General features: G+C 44.1%; 1 protein-coding gene across 1 annotated transcript in view; it reads left to right on the forward strand.

Annotated features, from left to right (window-relative positions):
- The window catches only part of LOC120838524 ((3R)-3-hydroxyacyl-CoA dehydrogenase-like), a 28,049-nt gene extending 11,854 nt beyond the window's left edge, over positions 1 to 16,195 (forward strand). Inside the window, exons 2-3 of the mRNA XM_040208503.1 lie at positions 13,031 to 13,227; positions 15,794 to 16,195. Of these exons, the coding sequence (XP_040064437.1) occupies positions 13,031 to 13,227; positions 15,794 to 16,195 (599 nt within the window). The remainder of the gene's footprint in view (positions 1 to 13,030; positions 13,228 to 15,793) is intronic.
- The last annotated feature ends 2,434 nt before the right edge of the window (positions 16,196 to 18,629 follow it).

An 18,629-nucleotide genomic window follows, 5' to 3' on the forward strand; every position in this document is an offset into this window, starting at 1 on the left:
TAGTAACAAATGATAAAACTCGATCAAGAGGAACGAGAGGGTGCTTTCCCAGCAAAAGAGCGGGAAGAAATGGAATACAAAATCTAAAAAAACTCTGGAAAATGAGTGCGTCGTTCAGTGTCGAATTCCGGGCAAATCCACAAAATATGAAGAATAGTAAGGTTGTCTCCACAGTGCTCACAAACTGGTGGATCCTCCCCATAATGGAGATATCTGTGTGTTAGGTAGGAGTGCCCGATTCGAAGCCGGCACATTACAACTTCGTGAAAGCGGTTCTTAAGTGAGGAGCTCTCCCAAGACCCAAGGACTGGTTTGCTTACATGGAGCTTATTATTAGACTCCATGGCCCACTCTGCCCGCCATAGACGAAAAAGTGACGACTTAATGAATGACTTGATATCCTGATAGGGCAAGCTAGCTTGAAATCGAGAGTAGTTACCTGAAGATGCATCGAGCCTGTCTGCCTCCTCATTACCCTTTATTCCCACATGGCTCGGAACCCAGCAGAATTTTATATTGTGACCTTTACGTAAAGCTTCGTTAAGTTTACTTCGCATCTGTTCCACAAGCATATTCTTAGTGGCTTTTAGAGAGCATATTACAGTAATGGCACTTTGAGAGTCTACAAATATTACGGCCCGTCTAGTTTTAGTCTTCAGAATATAATTAAATGCAAAAGACACAGCATAGATTTCAGCAGTAAATATACTCGCAAATTCTTCTAGACGTTTAACTTTTACAAAACGACCTGAATGCACGGCACACCCTACAAATGATGACGTCTTGGCACCGTCCGTGTAAAAGCGAGCATAATGTTTATATTTCTCTTCCAGGTCAAGAAATTCCTGCTGAATCACAAGAGCTGATATGCTATTCTTATTAAACTTATTGAAAGTCCAGTCACAAAAAACACGCACCACATTCCAGAGCGCCAAGCAGACAGTGTTCTGAATTAGGTTAAGTTCGTCCAGATGAAGTTGAAGTGAGGAACAAAATTGCTCTATACCAAAATTCAAGGGTCTGACAATGCTTGGCTTATCTTCAAAAAGACGGTTGAATTGATATCTTTGTATGGAATGATACGTTAGGTGATCAGGGCTTGCTAGGATTCTAGACGCGTAGGTTAGGCTGAGGTATTGACGTCTTTTACACAGCGACATCTCATTTGATTCCGCATACAAACTAAGTACAGGCGATGTCCGAAAAGCACCTCTTGCCAAACGCAAGCCAAGATGATGTACAGGATCCAGCATCTTGAGAGCAGATGGGCGAGCTGGCCCGTACACTACGGCGCCATAATCAAGACGAGATCGCACAAGCGCGGTGTATAAATACAACAGACATTTCCGATCCGACCCCCATGATTTATGAGCCAAAACTTTCAGAAGGTTTGTGGAACGAAGGCAAATTTCCTTGAGAAATTTCAGGTGGGGAATGATGGTAAGTTTTTTGTCAAATATGACACCAGGAAACCTGTGCTCCTTCCTAACAGAAATCAGAGTACCGTTTAGTTCCAAAGCTAGGTCTAAGGAAAGCCCGCGACGTAGGGAGAAAGGCACACAGACTGTCTTTGCAACAGAGGGCTTGAAACCATTTTCGTCTGCCCACTTACAAAGTTTGTTTATAGCCAGTTGTAACTGCCGTTCACAACTAGAAAGATTGCAAGAAGACGAGGAGGTCTGTATATCGTCAGCATAAAGAGAGTAGGAAATGGACCGAGGTAGCATTCGTGCGAGAGAATTCATTTTCAGTACAAACAAAGTAACGCTCAAAATGCCTCCGTGTGGGACTCCGTTTTCTTGAACAAAAGGTTTAGATAGGGTCCCCGGACTTGAAAGGTTCTGTTTGTTAGAAAGTTCTTAATGCATTGCAACATCCTGCCACGGATATTGCAAGCATACAAGTCTTTCAGGATACCATATCTCCAACTGGTATCATACGCCTTGTCTAAGTCAAAAAACACTGCAACACAGTGCTGCTTGTTCACAAATGCCTCGCGTATAACGGTTTCTAGGCGAACCAAATTATCGAGAGTAGATCGACCTTGGCGAAACCCGCACTGATTTTTGTCAAGGACCTTTTGCCTTTCTAATATGTATACTAACCGCCTGTTATGAGCCTTTCAAATGTTTTCCCGACACAGCTCGTCAGAGCAGTGGGACGGTAACTTGATGGTAGTGAAGGGTCTTTCTCTGGCTTTAGGAGCGGGATGACATGTGCATGCTTCCAGGCATGGGGAAGCAGGCTTTTTTCCACAATAAATTGAAGAACAAGAGAAGACTCTTCAGGGACTCAGGAGAAAGGCGACGAAGCATTTCATAATGAACTGCGTCGGGCCCTGGAGCAGAAACCCTCGTTATGTCACGTGCCATTTCAAGTTCACCCAGCGTAAAAGGCTGGTTATAAGGCTCAGAGTCTCCTCCAGACATGGAGATGTTTTGTCGCCGTGCACGAGATTTAAATCTACTGAACGAATCACTGTAGTTTGCCGAGCTGGATGTGTTATAAAAAGGTTCACCAAGGATGTTGCGATGTCAACTAAAGATGAAGAAGGGGCATCAAAAGTAGGAATTGCAAAGCACCTATAATCCCCATTTATTTTCCTGTATCTATCCCAAACCTCCTTGGCAGGCACAAAACTATTTATAGAAGAAACATACCTCATCCAGGATTTCCATTTTGAATGCTTCCTGGTCCAACGGGCTTTAGCTTTCCGCTGTCTGAACTCTGCGAGATTACATGATGTGGTATATCTGCGAAGTTTGCCCCAAACCCTGTTTGGATCCTCTAAGGTTGTGGCACACTCCTTGTTCCACCATGGTTCGCATTTTTTTTGGCACATTACCAGAGGTTCGTGGAATAGACACCTCAGCAGCATTTAGTATCTGCTCAGTAATATACAGTGTAGCATCTTCGAGTGACATAGAAGAAAGCAGAGAAGGGTCCAAGGTGGAATGTAGCCCAAAAAGTGACCAGTCAGCTTTATCTAACTTCCACCTAGGGATACGTTTCAGAAGTGAGGGCAGCTGAACAACGCTCTCTGAAACAATCGGAAAGTGATCACTGCCAAAAAGGTTGTTGAGAACATTCCATGTAAAGCAAGGAAACAATGAGGGGGATGGGATCGACTTATCTATGGATGTAAATGTGGTGTGAGTTGCACTGAAAAATGTTGGCTCTTTCCCATTAAGAAGGCATAGCCCAGATGCCAATAAAAAACGTTCAACTACACCTCCACGAGAGTCTTGACGAATACTACCCCATAGGGGGTGATGGACATTGATATCGCCTAGAATCATAAAGGGTTGTGGGAGTTGACCTACAAGACCCTGCAATTCACTAAGATGGAATGGAGTGTTAGGTGGTAAATAAAGTGATACTACAGTTATGAGGCAGTCTAAAAAAAGGCGCACTCCCACGGCTTCAAGTGGTGTGCAGAGTGGGACCTCAGAGCAGGCAACCCCAATCTGTAAAACCAATGCCACGCCACCAGAGGGAGTGTCACTAAGATGGTCTTTCCTAAAGACCCGGTGACGTCTTAAAATATGAGGAGAGCGGTCATGAAGATGAGTTTCCTGAAGAGCAAGAGCTATCGGCCGAAGCTCATCCATGAAATGATTTACATCATCAATATTTCTTAAAAGTCCGCGACAGCTCCATTGCATAAAATTTACTTTTGTCATTTATAAAATTTGTATATATCGGAAAAAGTAAATTAATAAAACTCGGTAGTTAAAAGGTTAAAACTCAGGAGAGAGACCACTTAGATTACTTCGGCGCGGTAACCGGTTTTTTGTTCTTCCCTGCACGGGTCTGCGTCTGCCACTCCATACTATCCGGGTCAGAAGCAGGAGCAGCCGAATCGCCTAACTTCATGGACAAGTCTGCCTCTTGAGTAGTGTCGCTGGTGTTAGCCAGCGTTTTCTTTCGACTTGGATCACGGGGAGCCAGGCCCCGGCCGCGACCAGCCGAGGAGGCAGCGGAGGTGCTGGGCAGAGCGTCTTTCAGCTCTGCCTGCTCCGACCCCTTGGGTACTGGGGGAGCAGCACGGGAGTTGTGCCGCTTTTTGGAGTAGGCTCTCTCCAGTGAGTTGGGGCAAGTGTGTCGCTCCTTCTCACTGGGGAAGGCGTCGAAGTAAGGACTGGCAATGGCATTGCCTGCCTGTCCTTAGACTTGAGGGCAGCTAGTGTGCTCCCTCCAGAAGGTGGGGAGAGCTGCTGCCCCTGCGGGGGGTGGGGTCCCGAAGGGCCACTGCCAGGGCTTCAGGCGAGACCTGGGTGGCCTTCGATTCCGTTCGCGGTGGAGGGCCCCTGCGCACCGCGTCGGAGTATGTGCTTTTAGAAAGAAAAGAGAACCTTTGTTTTGCCTCGGGATACGATATGTTTTCTTTGGCTCTCAGGGTAAAGATTTCTTTCTCTTGTCGCCACAAGGGGCAAGAGCGAGAGTAGGCAGGGTGAGGACCCTTGCAGTTGGCGCAGGAAATGGCATCTTCCCAGATGTCGGCTAGATGGTCGTGGCTGCCACACTTTGCGCAAGTCTCCCTCCCTCGACAGCTGCGCGATTCGTGGTCAAAGCGCTGGCAACGGAAGCACCGCTGGGGGTTGGAGACATAGGGGTGGATGCGGCAATTAAGGTATCCTGCCTTGATGGTTTCTGGCAGTGTGTGTCGTTCAAATGTAAGAATGACGTGTTTGGAAAGGATTTCCTCACCATTTTTTCGGAATATAATGCGCTTAACAGCAACAACACCAACACCTTGGAGTCCCTCGAGGAGTTCTTCCTCACTAGTGTGCAAGAAGTCGTCCTCGGAGAGGACCCCACGGATGGTGTTGAGCGTGCGGTAAGGGCTAACTGACACTTTGACATCAAGAAAACTAGTCAACTTCAGGATCGCTTTACTTTGTTTTTTGGTGGTTACCTACACTAAGAGGTCTCCAGAGTGCTGCTTTTTAACCTTGTAGGAGAACCCGACAAGGTTTTCCAGTACCTTGGCAACAACAAAAGGCGACAGCTTTGCAACAGGTTTATGTTCATCGAGCGAATGAACAATGAAAAACTTTGTAAATGTTTCGATTTCAGGATCTTTGTCAGTGGTCTTGGGTTCAACACAACGCCTTTTAAAGGCGTGTCCTGAACGGGGTTTAGAGGGGTGGGGCGCCATAGGAGGGCAAAGAGTGTTCAGAATCCGCGGTGCACCGCCCACCACCGAGCCCACCCGAAGGAAAAATCCATCAATGTAACCCTGTTTGGCAGTCAATGTTTTCTAGTGGACCGCTGACTGTGCCTGACTGTACGTCAAGCATGTCTGATTGGCCAACAAGTTACTCTGACCGACAGTCAAACTCCAGTCAGACTCTGCTTGTCGGCTTTCTGATGGTTTCCTGGTGGCAGTCGGCCGCCGCGAAATTCCATCAGGATGTCTTGGTGGCGATTCTGACTGTACATCGATTGTCTCTGACTGTACGTCAAAAAGCTTTGACGTGCAGACAGACGTACGGTCAAAGGACGTAAAGTTCGTTCGGACACCACTATTTCGTCAAATCTATGAATACGAAAAGTAATCTATGCACGAGAAAACGATTTCGGGACGTGAGCCCATAAAACCACTGACGTTAGATATTTGACACGCAACCGACCGACAACCTTGATCAGAAGCCCGCCGAAGCGCCGAAAACGACACTTCGCTTCGCCCATATAGGCTTTGCCGCTTCGCCGAGCTTTCATGAACGATCGCTCTCGACTCGTTTTGTTTGCCCGCTTGCTCCAACCTGTCGATCCTGCCAGGGTTCTACAATGACTTATATTTTAGTAGAATTTCTACCCGACAAGACCCAGCCTGTTGTGAGTTCCGACGATGTAAGGGACTTTAGCGGTGTAGTTGAAGACGACAAGGTGTACCAGGTCTACTGGGCCGGTGACGCGCGAACAAAAGGATCGTTCTACGACGCGAAAGTACTCTACATGGCAGGTGAGTAGAACTGAAGTATGGCGAGTGATGTACGAGTGCTTTGCATAATATGCTAACGGCTTAACTGCATTTGCAGCCGAAGCATCTCGTATAAAAGGATTAGTGAAATCGAGTTTCACGAACGGTGCCATAGCATAGCGGTTAAGGTGTGCGTTTTGTACGCAAGTGGTCGCGGCTTCGAATCCGCGGTTGTCCTGCTTTTTTTTCTTTTTTTTTTCTCGAACATTTTGTTTGATCGAGGCATTTGGCGATATTTATGAGTGCGTATAGCTTTACTCTTATATAAATGCTGCCCTTGTTGATGAAATTCCCCTGGCAGTGGCAGTCAGCTAGACGTCATCTGATGGACCATCAGATGACGTCTGATGGTCCATCACGTTCCACCAAGGCTGCTGACTGGCAGTCAGTGTCCCAAATTACGTACCTTGATGGAATTTTCAATAGGGCAACAAGGGGTTAGGTAACGCATCATAACAAGAAGGGCTTGGCTGGAGACGTTACGCTAACAGTGCTGCCGGGAAACTATACCCAAGTGTGGGTCAAGACAGAGGTCCATCGCCACCCAAGGTTAGCGCTTGCCGCCAAAGAGGGGTGAAAAAGGAGTAAGATAAGTGAGAGAGAAGTAAAGTAAACAGGAAAGGTAAAAGTGAAAGATCGGAGGTGATAGTAGAAGAAATAGCGACTAGACTGAATCATCCTGGCCGGGCCTTACCAGGACTCCCGTCTATGAGAAGCGGGGGCCGAAGTGGTGTATTGCCTCACCCGGGGGGCCCCGAAGGGTCCAAACCTGCCCCGGGCTCGGCTCAACCACCATGATTCGCTTTTCCCCAGACACGGGAAAGCCACGCACAGCCAGACGTGGGCGGGCGAACCCGCATGGCTCGGGGTCCGTGGAGACGCCACTCTCCAAACACCTGCTTTCACAGGTGCCCCCTGCGGGGCTCGACTTCTCGAAGTGACCCGGATTTAAGCCGCAAAGGCGTGCCGGTATCCGCTTTTGTGCGCAGTAGTTTCTGCGCGACGTTGTGAGAATTCAGCTATCATCTCGCCGACCAACTTCGTCGCCGTTGACGTGCTAAGTGCCCCCGCCTGGACGACCGCGTAAGCCTCGTTGGATGAGACCGAGAAAAGCGGCGCCGATCGTTTCTCGTTATCCTTTTAGTGCTCGCCATCGAGACAAGTCGCGTCGCAAAATAGTGGCGATGCGATTGTTTTTTTCGCGGTAGATTTTTTGTTACGATGGGAGAATTGTATAGTCGTGTTTTCTGTGCTCTGTGCCTTCGCTTGGAAAATCGCGTCCCGTCAAAACTAGCACTAGCTCTCTCTGCGCCGATGATTTCGTTCGTTCAGTGATTGCCCTTGAGACAAGGAATGTCGCAAAATTGTTGTGGTATACGCGTTTTTTCGCGGTGGCGCGACAATGCTGCAGTCACACCACTATCGATGGCCACCGTGCTGCCTCACCGGACTCGGCCTTCTTCCTTGCTCACTTTAATAAATGGAGCATGTTAACATGTATCGCGCCTTGAAAGCGATATTTATTCATGCGTAAAGCTGGCGCCCTCGCCGAGTCTGGTCGTTGTGATTAGTCAGTGCTAAATCAGGTAAGCAGCAATCGCCCCATCCTACCAATGTCACACAGGATCTTGCCGTCACCTTAGACAATATCAGAAAGGAAATCTACCAGCATCTTGCCTTGTGCGCGATAACACAAGAGCAATATCGTCCTGTTCAAAGAGCAGCAAGCTCGCGCCCGAAACCGACTTTGCCGATGTCCCCAAATCGGTCTTGACGCGAAGCAGACGACTCACTACGTGTTGTGATAACGCGCACGGCTCTGCCGGCTCCGCAGTCTCCCGGTTGTATGTGACAGCAGTGACAGTGCTTGGGCACTCTTACTAAGCGAGATAGTAACACGTTGACGCCACCAAGTGTCAACGCTCATAACTACGGTAAGCATGGCCATAGGGAAGCCGATGACGTCGCCGGCGAGACGCGGGTGCAACGGCTATTCCGAGACGCACCGTGCTCTTTGATGGCTTATTTTGAAGCGCTGGCAAGAATCGAACATTTAGAAGAAACAATACAGCCAAACGTTTGAAATGCAAACGTGCGATCGACTGTCTTGAATGGAACAGCGCGGATGAACAGTCACACTCACAGGCACACAAGAAAGAAACAGATTCGCAGCGCTGACTTACAACTCAGTCCTATATTTCTTCTTCCTCAAATCTTCCACTTCTTCGCCTTCGCCTTAATGAGAATTTTTGAAAGCCTGCTCTCTGGCCTGGGAATACAACTCAGCGACTGCCCGTCTGGCAGGAGCCCGGTCCTATATATAGAGCCGGTCCCCTGCTGGCGGCGACCCCCACTCGCATCCACGAGAAATGGTGTGGTGGAGTCTGGAGGGGCCGTGAGCCGGGTTGTCGAGTGGTGAGACCCATTTCAGCCATGAGCCTTCATTTTTCATCAACAACACTGACACAGGTGCTTCGACCACGGAAAAGGTCCGGCCGTGGCCTCGGGTGAGGGCAGCGACGACTGCTTGGTTGTCAGAATGCACAAGAGTTCTTGGGGGGGGGGGGGGGGGGGGGGGGGGGCAACGAGGAGGGGGTCAGGAGGACGGCCCACAGCTCGCGCTTGTAGATGGTGCTTGGGGTGCGGGTCAGGACTGCCATGTTGCCCTGGGGTAGGAATATCCCAAGTCAAAAAGAACTGGCGTCGGCATAAACCTCATGGTTCACTCTTGTGATGGCAATCGGCATGCATGCGGGCAAAGCTGCCAGAACGAAAGAAAAAAGTTCTACCCATTGAAGTGGAGGGGAACACCGGTGGCTGCCGCAACATGCAAGGGACGGGGTACATGGTAGTGTGCCTGTGAGTCTGACTGTTCATCCGCGCTGTTTCATGCATGCATGAATTACCAACTAGCCCAAGCATCCACATTATCACGATCAATTGTCATTGGCAGATAGATTTCTTCATGTTTAGCTTATTTCTGAGCGTGAGTGGTATATTTTATATTTCCAATCAGGGGTAGGCCAGCGATATTTATATGGTCGCTGATTTGCTTCATAATTGCCTCAACACACCAACAGACACAGCTGTTCCAGTCCTCCAAGTATTCTGTGAAATGAATAACTTTTCGCGAAGTTATTGAATATTAAAATTTCGTTCTGATCGTGTTTTTCAAAGCAACAATACTGAAGTGTGACCACAGAGATGTTTTAAAGTGGGCTGTACACCACGTTCCTATCGAATTACAAGACGCTTTATGGCGGGAAAAGATTGTTTTGAAGCTCATTCAATGAAGGGCACGAAAAGAAAGTTGGACATACTCTCTTTAAGATTACCTGAACGACCTGAAGTTATGTTCGAGTTGTGACCGGGAGAGCGCGCGGGAATTTCAATGCTGGTTTCGGCATCATCGCCATTTACTGTTTTCTCAATGGCTATTTTAAATTTCGAGACAATAAATAGCATACCGTGAAGTCTGAAATCCGGGTATTCAGAAAATGCAATTTGTTTGGGTAGCTTCAGAGGGGGCCGGAGTACCCCTTGAAATTTAGACGCAGTGGACGCTCATGAGTTCAATCAGTCAGTGTCGGGAGCGCATAAGCATCGTGTTCCTCATGTTCCTGTACGTGTTCAATCTTCGTTGAACCAATCTCAACCTGAAGTATCTCGTGTCTTGCGGTATAAACGCTGGTTGGTCCCATTACCTCGTGGCGTCGCCTCCGTGTGGACTTACACTGAAACGAATAGCTTTTGACCCAACACGAACGTAACGCAAACGTAACGTCATGTGTAAGTTTTTCTTTGCTAGCAGCGCTGAATTGCACTGGAAGTCATGCAATTGCTTGCATTTTACTGCGTTTTTGTTTATTTATTTGTCAATGCCGTCGGCCTTTTCTTGAAGGCCATTACAGGAGATGTTGAGAGATAATTACACAATTGCACCAAAAGTTCGGCAAACAAAATAACTTAGAAAATTGCGCATAATTTTTGACTTTTAGAAAGCACGTAAACACAACAGAAGGAATGCGTAGTAAAATTTTATATTATAGTTACTCAAATAAAAACCCCTTTATACATTAGCACAACTACAATCGGGGAAATGTTAAGAGTTGAGTTGAAGCTATTCTTGGGTGGTATCAGCTGAACATTATTAAACAGAAATTTACAACCGCTGGTAGATCATTGTGTTTCCTAGTGTTCAGGTAGCACCACCCAAAAGTATCAACAAACTAGCTCGGCTCAAACCAGTAGTTGGAAGCTACTCCCACCTCTTTCCACCTTAGCAGACCAAGTGATGGAGAGGTTGCGTCCTCTCCATCATTTGGAGAGGAGGCAACCATCTCCATCATTTGGAGAGGAGGCATCAAAGAGGTAGGAGAGCTTCAATTTTACACTTAACCTACCGCCGACTATAGTGCACGCTGAAAGTCCATTTCCCTCTTCAATCGCTTCAACAGAAATCAATGTTTGCAAATATCTTCTGTGTTATTGTAGGGTTCAAACCATTTTATTTTGATTTAGACTACGTGATCGCTTTTGCACTTCTTTATAAACATCTGCTATTATAGGGTGGAACCGTTTTATTGTGATTTAATCTACGGTGATCACTCATGCACTTCTGTTAGATAGAGTTCTAGTTCGAGCTTGAAATGCCTGTTATAAATGTGGTGTACAAATACCGCATTGAACTCAATAGGGGGACGTCATTACACTTGAGCCTCCATTTGCATACCCCTCATTTGTTTCATTTTCAGCGTGCATAACTTAGTTTACACATATTTCTAAGAAGATGAAAAACGGATTCCTTATATTAATGCCAAGTATCATTTATGAAATTAGCACAAGGGTTATTTTGTGTCAAGATGCCAATTTTAGAGTCGCATGTTAAAATGAATCCATCTTGAAAAACGGCGCGAATAACACACGGACAAGAAGGAGAGAACACACAGGACGAGACTCCTTCTTATCCGCGTGTTATTCGCGCTGTTTTTTTCAAAATGGATTCATACCAACTTGCCCAACTTTCGATTCTGTTAAAGTGAAATTAAAATTAGTGTTTCTTTGAAGGAAACCTGAATGCCTTCGAAAAAAAGATGATTGCTTAATTCAAACACGTTCAATAGACACACAATTGTTTTTTTTTTCTACAATTTGTTGAACAAGTGGATTTCTAAGAACACAATAAAGTCACATTTACTTTTCCGAAATGAAGTGGGATCCTGAAAACCGCGTTTCTGCACATATTTGGTGCTGCTGCGGACGTCACAAGGAGGACGTGCCTTTTTTTAAATGCAATACATGCCTTTCGGCAGACTCTCTCCCGCCACCCACCTCAAAGCACTTAGGTGACAAGAAAAAACAACTTAAAATTTCTAAACATGCAGGGTTTTTTTGAACAAGACTTTCCGTAGCATCAATACTAAAATGGACGCGATATATTTATTAACGTTGAAGGGCGTCTACTTTTCACCAGTGCTAAATCATGCCAAAAACATAAATGGCTTTCCTCGACACGCTTCACAGGATGTGATGACTCCGCCATCACACTCGCCTTCATGGGGATGGCGCTTTCACTGATCGATCAATAGTCCCCCGTGCATCATCGTCTTTGAATCTTCTATGCGGGTCCATCGGGTTACTGTAGCCTGTGGGCGTACTTTGCCCGCATGTCGTCTTAGACTTGATTTGGATTGTGCCGAAAAGGAATTGAACCAACTCTTCTTGAAAATAAAGTATAGGTAGCTATTTGACCAAGATTATTGCTAATAGTGATTTTTTTAGTTTAATAGGGAAGTACCGTCTTGGCGGCTTGATGGGTTAATTACGTGAGGCAGCCGTGACCCACGCTGCACTAGATGCCCTTTGCTGACTAACTTCTCTGGTGCATGCCTTTGCGGCATGGGGGTTAGTCAGGGGTAATTTAGTCGAATGCAACTTATTGCTCTATCCGCCGTTCGCTTTTCTCAAGGATGTTTCCCCCCACTCTAGAATAGTACTGAATGACACTTTACTTCTCTGTGTCACGCGACACTGTTTAATGTGAAAATAAATTATACGAGCATCCAGATATGCGCAGATAGTGATATTTCATTCTGCATAGAGGTTGTTCGGTAGGTAGATCAAGATGATTCCTTAATTCTTTTAGTTCATCTACGAGGGCAAGGAAACAATTTTAATAAAAACTGTCTTTCCTTTTCATGTTTTTACTTTAAAACGTGATTTCTTATAAGTTTGTTTAATGCACTGCCTTAAGATCGAGTGACCAGTGTCATACATACGGGTTGATTTAAGTTTTTGTTTTACTTACAATCTGTCTATCTGGACATTTTGATTGAAGGGCTGGCTTAAATTTGATACTGGAACTATATTATATGTACAAAGAACTGTAAAGAAATAATTACGATAAGAGAAGCTGGGTGTAGGAGGTAGTAGAAGGGATGTCATGGGCACTGTCAATAATGCTTGCAACCTAAAATAGGAATCTGTAAGTTTTTTTATCCAAGTGTCGGAGGCTATTCTGAGGCTTTATATACTCGAGGAAAACATTCCTTGCCATTTCCGAGGAGAGGACGAAAACACATCGACAGCTTTAGTCAGCGCCTAAAATGGGAAATGAAACGAGTGTTCGTGGCTTTGACTGCATTGGCAATAAGAGTTTTCTTCGAGTATAGTAAAGTAATCTTTTTTTAATAGTTGTGAATAAAGCACCGACCTTTATTCCCGCTTAGAGCGAAAACCTTTGGGGGACAAAAACCTTCTTAAATCTTTTATACAGCTGGAATTTACTTCAAACTCAGTAGGCCTCTTTTAACTGGGCGTTTTTAGCCCTATGTACGATATTCGGCAGAGCTAGCGCAGCTCCAAATGTGCAGTAGTTAGATGATGTTGCATAAAGTTTTCTTGCATATCAGATACACGAATATTTTTAAGCTAGAGTCCCAGTACTCCATTACACTATGAATGTAGCATTTAATATATGTTGCTCTTTGTGTCTTAGTTTTATCATATACGCTGATCATTTCTTTTCACATGTTCAATCTACAGGAGAAAGAAATCATACGGCAATTCATACCGATGTTACAATTAAGGAGAATGTCACATATCTTTTTAAACAAGTCGCCAGCTCCTACGAGATGTCCCTCAGCATTGTTGTTAACAGCGCTGGTATCGTTCACAATGCATCAGGCGTGCAAAATGTACCGGAAGCCGTTTTCGACAAGGTGATTGGTGTCAATTTCAAGGTGAGTAGAGTGCACTTGTCAGGCTACAGTTTTACTCAAGTGCTGCGTTTGTTCCTTGTATTACTAAACTAAAGTTTTCACAAATTATTATCGCTAGGTTAAAAGTACTAGCGGACTGACGACAGGATTATTCGGCCAGAAATGAAAACAAAACCTGCATTGAGCAATGTTTTTATTTTTTTTCTAACAAATACACTTTCCGACATCAATTTAAGCCGCATTTTAAGCCATGGTTGTGTAACGGAAACTGAAGGAGTACTAAAATTTAGCTGCATTCCCCTAATACAGTCTATAAAGCGAATAATTCGTTAACCTTGACTAAGGTATGCAGGTCACAGCATAAAGTGTTATTTTGCTATTATGTTTTTAAAATCCGGAACAAAATGTCATATTTGAGGCGGCAAGCTTTTTATTGAAATAATAGTCTTCGTCAAGCAGAACTTTACATTTTGTGGAAGTTTCTCAATTTTATACCTTGTAAATAAAACTTGGAGTTCGATTGAATAACACACGTAAACTATGCCAAAAAGTTCATGCTGCATAAAAAGATTTTTAACTTTATTTCCTAAGGCTCACCTGTGTTTAGATGTCTTTTTTTTTTTTGCACGGAACACCTAGACATAGTATAATTTGTGTAAACAAGGTAAATAGGGTTAAAAGCGCTTCTTGCCTAGAAAAACTTTTATAGCAGTGGCTTGAACGGCAGTCTTTTTTACCACCACTTCGTGACCACAGATTGGGTGAAGTATCATGTTGAACACTCGTGTATCATGAATGCCCTAACTGTGATTCCGACTCCTTCTAAATGTTTGCTTATATTGAGTTCGTATAACATGATACCGAATTTCTCGCACAATGTGGGATGAATAACATATGTCGTACTGCTCAACTGAAAACAATATTTGCTATAACACAATCAATTCGATACACTAGTGGTCGTTTTTTGTTTTTACTTGATAGGCAGGCGTGAGCAGAGAAAACGTGGTGCGTTCATTAAGTACAAACAAATTGCATGCTGAACTTAAAAAAAAAAAACGAGTTAACACGATTTTGCATTAACTTTCTACAAAAATGTACACTGAAGAGCAAAAACCCACGAAATCTGCAAATATGAATTTTGCAGCGTTAAATTTTCTCGGTTATGAGAGTTTCGAAAAACCGTGAAAAAGGGCAACTTCAGTCTTTCATTATAGTTTCAGAATGTATGGACCTTTTGCGATCGGTTGAAGGCCTGTCACGTGAGACTTATTTATCTATATTTATATCGTAGCGACGATCTACACGCCAGTGGTTTGCCAATTTAGTATGCTGGTGAATTTAATGCTCTAAGTGTAAGCTTCCAGATATAAGGCTTGGATTGCCCGTATACACCACATAAGTAGATTGCTAAACTCATATACCCCCTACTCTGGTATCTAGTGCGCTTGCGTCATTCAACTAAAATATAAATAACAAATTGTAAAAATAACTTTTTTTAAAAATTTGTATTGTTGTGATTGAAGGATATGTAGTTCCAGCAAAGTATTTTGGTATTATATATATTGGTAGGCAGGTTATATTTCAATGAAATAATAAAGTTTTCACAAAAACACATAGTATTGTGAGGTTTAAATGAGCGTTAGCGTAGACTTTAGGTTGTATTTCACTGAAACCCCACTTTCAGCAATAGTACCATGAGCGCAAGCGGAATGCACACACTTTTAAATAATTACAAATCTTAGCCTTGCAGGATACGACACGGTGATCTGCCGCGAAACTATTGCCAAGTGGTAGATTTTTTTTAAATCGAAGGAAACACTTGCTTGAATGGGAAGTCGCAGTAAATACATTTAAGTTGCTAAATATGCAGGGCGTCAAGCTTTTCTGAAGGTAAAAAAAACATATAATAAAGAGTGTAGAAGGCTGTATGTTTGATTTATCGTAAACTAAAAAAGGTAGAAAAAATAGATTATTCTATTGTTTTGTTTTTCTCAAATCAAATTCCAATATAGTTTAAAAAAACGTTTGTTTAATTTGACTTGAAAGATATTTATTTTCTATTTAGACATTCAAAAAGTTTAGTTTTATTTGGTCGATTCGGGCAAGCTTCATCATCATTTTCGCGGAACGAATCAGTGCTTAGCCCCCCTTTTATAGTACGTAGGTGTTTTGGCATGCAAGGTAGAGTTCTTATATATTTAGGCAAGGTTGAATTCAGCGCGATCACGCGGTAGTTAATGTGGCATCTCTGTTACCCCCCCCCCCCCCCCTCTCCCAAAAAAACGAAAAAAAAATATGAAAAAGCTTGAAAAGTGAGCAAGAAATTTAAAAAGGAGACGAATTTTATTTGAACGCTATTCGGCGGATACGCTTGGGCTGAATTTGAAAATCATCTTAATAATATATATTGTATAATCTGCACACATGCGAAAACAAGTTTAGTACAATCGTATGGTGTCTTGTACCCAGACTATAAATAGCAGATTTTGTTTTCATGAACTCCAACGGTTTGATTGATCTGTGGAACGCACGAGCAGGCCAACGACATGTCGCCTTGAAAGCATTAACACAGCCCACTTTATTGCAGGGTACTTACCTCGTTACAAAAGAAGCTGTGACATTGATGCTGCAGAAGAATGCTACAGGCCGGGCCATTCTTAACATTGCCAGCGTGTCTGGCAAGGGCGGCTACCCGTTCCTGAGTGCCTATTCGGCCTCGAAGGGCGCCGTCATCTCCTTTACCAAATCTGTGGCGTTAGAAGTTGCGCTCAAAGGAATTCGCGTCAACACTATCCTTCCTGGTTACGCGGACACACCCATGACACAGGGTACCCCCAACGCTACCAAACAGCGCATAATTTCGACGATTCCAATGAAGCGGATGGCGACAGCGCTTGAAATTTCCGAAACTATTGTCTTTATGTGCGGCCCGAGGAGCACGTACATGACAGGATCCAGTGTTCTGGTGTCTGGAGGCTCGTACCTCTAATTCAAGGCCAATATTATTTGCAAAATCTGTCAGCGATGTTGTTGTGAATAAGCTGAAATTCTATGTAGTGCTCTTGTTATTTTCGTGCTCATTAAGACTGCTGCAGGTAAATGGTAAGATTAAAAAAAAAACATATCGGGATTTTATGTTTAAAAGACAAAAGAAAAAAGGATGGTCAATAAAAAGCACATTCGTGAGCAGTTTTATCATACCACACTTTCTAGCTGTGCATGGCTACTCAATATAGAAAATACAATGCAATAAAAATGCTAAAGTACGCTTTTTCGACCATTTTAATGGTACATCTCGTCGTACGGAAGAGAAAAACACTTGCGTTTGTGGGATAAATTGAAGTGCACAGATATTTTACGACTGAATATAAATATTTTAGTTATATTTACAATTACACCAGTTCAGCGCTTGTGTGAAATACAAGCCCATCATAGCGTATCCCTCAGAAAAGAAAATCTTAAGCATCAGTGAAAAGACTAAGTGCGCAGGCGAGCTGGTGGTAGCTAACCATGTAGTTTAACACCTGAGACTGTGGTAGAGAAAAATAATAAAAAATGAAAGGGTGCGTTCGCAATTTTCTGTAATGTCGATTTAGAGCGCAGCCCTTGAGGAGGACAAGGGAGGCTATGCCCCTCCTCTTTTTTTGTATCCTCCCTTCCTCCTCTCCTCCTCCCCTCCCTGTTTAGCACAAAACGTTTCTTCTAAATTATGCGTGGACTTTATTGCGCTAAATTTAGCGAGGAACTTTTTACCGCTAAGTTTAGCAGGAAAATGTCTTCGCTAAATTTATCTTTGAAATTTTGTCGCTACATTTAGCGGGGATATTTGTTCGCTAAATATAGCAGGGAACTTTTTCGGCTAAATTTAACAGGTATTTTTTTCATCTAAATCTTGCGGGGAAATCTATCCGCTAAATTTAGCACGGAATATTTTTCGCTAAATTTAGCAGAGAAATTTTCCCGCTAAATTAAGCGAGGAAATTTTCTTATAATGCAACGCGCGGTCACGTGTGGTTCCATTATTCCAATATGCAACGCGTGCGGTTCCGCCGACGGCGGCGCCGCTCAAGCCGAAAACGGGCGCCTTGGAGCTGCACTCTAAAACTTCTGGTCGAAGGAACAGATGCAGAATTTAGACGTTCTCTTCCGTGTCTCTTCCTTCGGCTAAACGTTTTTCTTTTTTTTTTGTCCTTTTTTTCTGCACCGCAGTGTCAGGTATGAAACGACATCGCTTTAAAGCATGCATACGGTTTATGAATAGCTTAAATAAATACTTCTTCAAGTGTACGCAGGAACTGCAAAGCAGTTCTTTTTTCTTATGTACAGGTAGGTAAGCGAGAAAAACCGCTTGGTTGACGCCGCTATTCAAAAGCGGCGAAATATATTACAAAAACGTGAAAGCGCTTCTTAGATGAATGCATATAAGCTGATTCAGCAAAACCCAGCGTGTGTAGCACCATCCTTGAGTTGCAGCGTCAGCCAAAATTGTTTTGGCAGTTTTTCTTCCTATGCATAGGATAAAAAGGTGCTTTTAGGCTGAGAGATTTTTTTTTAATCTATAATTATAAAGTATAGATATATTAAATGCACCACCTAAAACAAATTTGTGAAAACATTTCATTGGTTTATTTATATAAAGATTTTTTTACGCCCGGATTGCGCTCAAAACAGAGTGTGCATCTGCGTGGTATGTATTTCATGTGATCATTATATTTACGCAGTTTGATTGATAGGCTGAATATTGATTTACTTTTTGCGGTCATGCTGCAGAAATCACGCATCTACCTTAGGGGTCGGAAAGAAAAGACGCGTGGCTGTTTATCTATGCTCGCTCCGCACCCTTGAAATAAAATTAAAGAAAGTACAGGAAGCTCCCGAGAAACGAGAACCACGTTGTCGCATCGCGAAAATAAGTTGCGCCTTTACGAAGATTTAGACTCCGCCAAAATGCAGCGCTGGCGGTTGGGACCAGATGCAAATAGGAAGTTTTACCGAGTCGTTTCCACACGGACGGTTTGTCCTCGAACACATTGCGCATGGGCGCAATGTGTTCGAAAGGCCACTGCGCATGGGCGCGCGAGTCGTTGAAGGATTCGGGGTGAGCTTCTCATTCGTTCCCCACTCCAGCCGTTGGAGTTGTCAGCGCAACACAGCCAGCACCGTTCACGTCTTAGGTAAAAAAGATGGCGGTTGGTTTGGTGACTGACTTCGCCGACATAGCCGAGCTTTCGGCTAAAAACAGCGGGAGGCGATTTGCCATCCTGTTGTTCTGCTGCATTTAAGAGGTTGACCCAAGGCATTTTGAGGTCTGCTCGCAATGGTAAGCGATCGTGAATGCTGTAAACTACGCATGCTTGTAATTGTTTGTTATCTGCGGGCTGACTAGCTGCCGTGGCGACCGCGTGCAGAAGAAATGACTTGGT

This window comes from Ixodes scapularis, unplaced genomic scaffold, assembly GCF_016920785.2.
Source record: "Ixodes scapularis isolate PalLabHiFi unplaced genomic scaffold, ASM1692078v2 PGA_scaffold5__190_contigs__length_132052651, whole genome shotgun sequence".
NCBI classification, from domain to species: Eukaryota; Metazoa; Arthropoda; class Arachnida; order Ixodida; family Ixodidae; genus Ixodes; species Ixodes scapularis.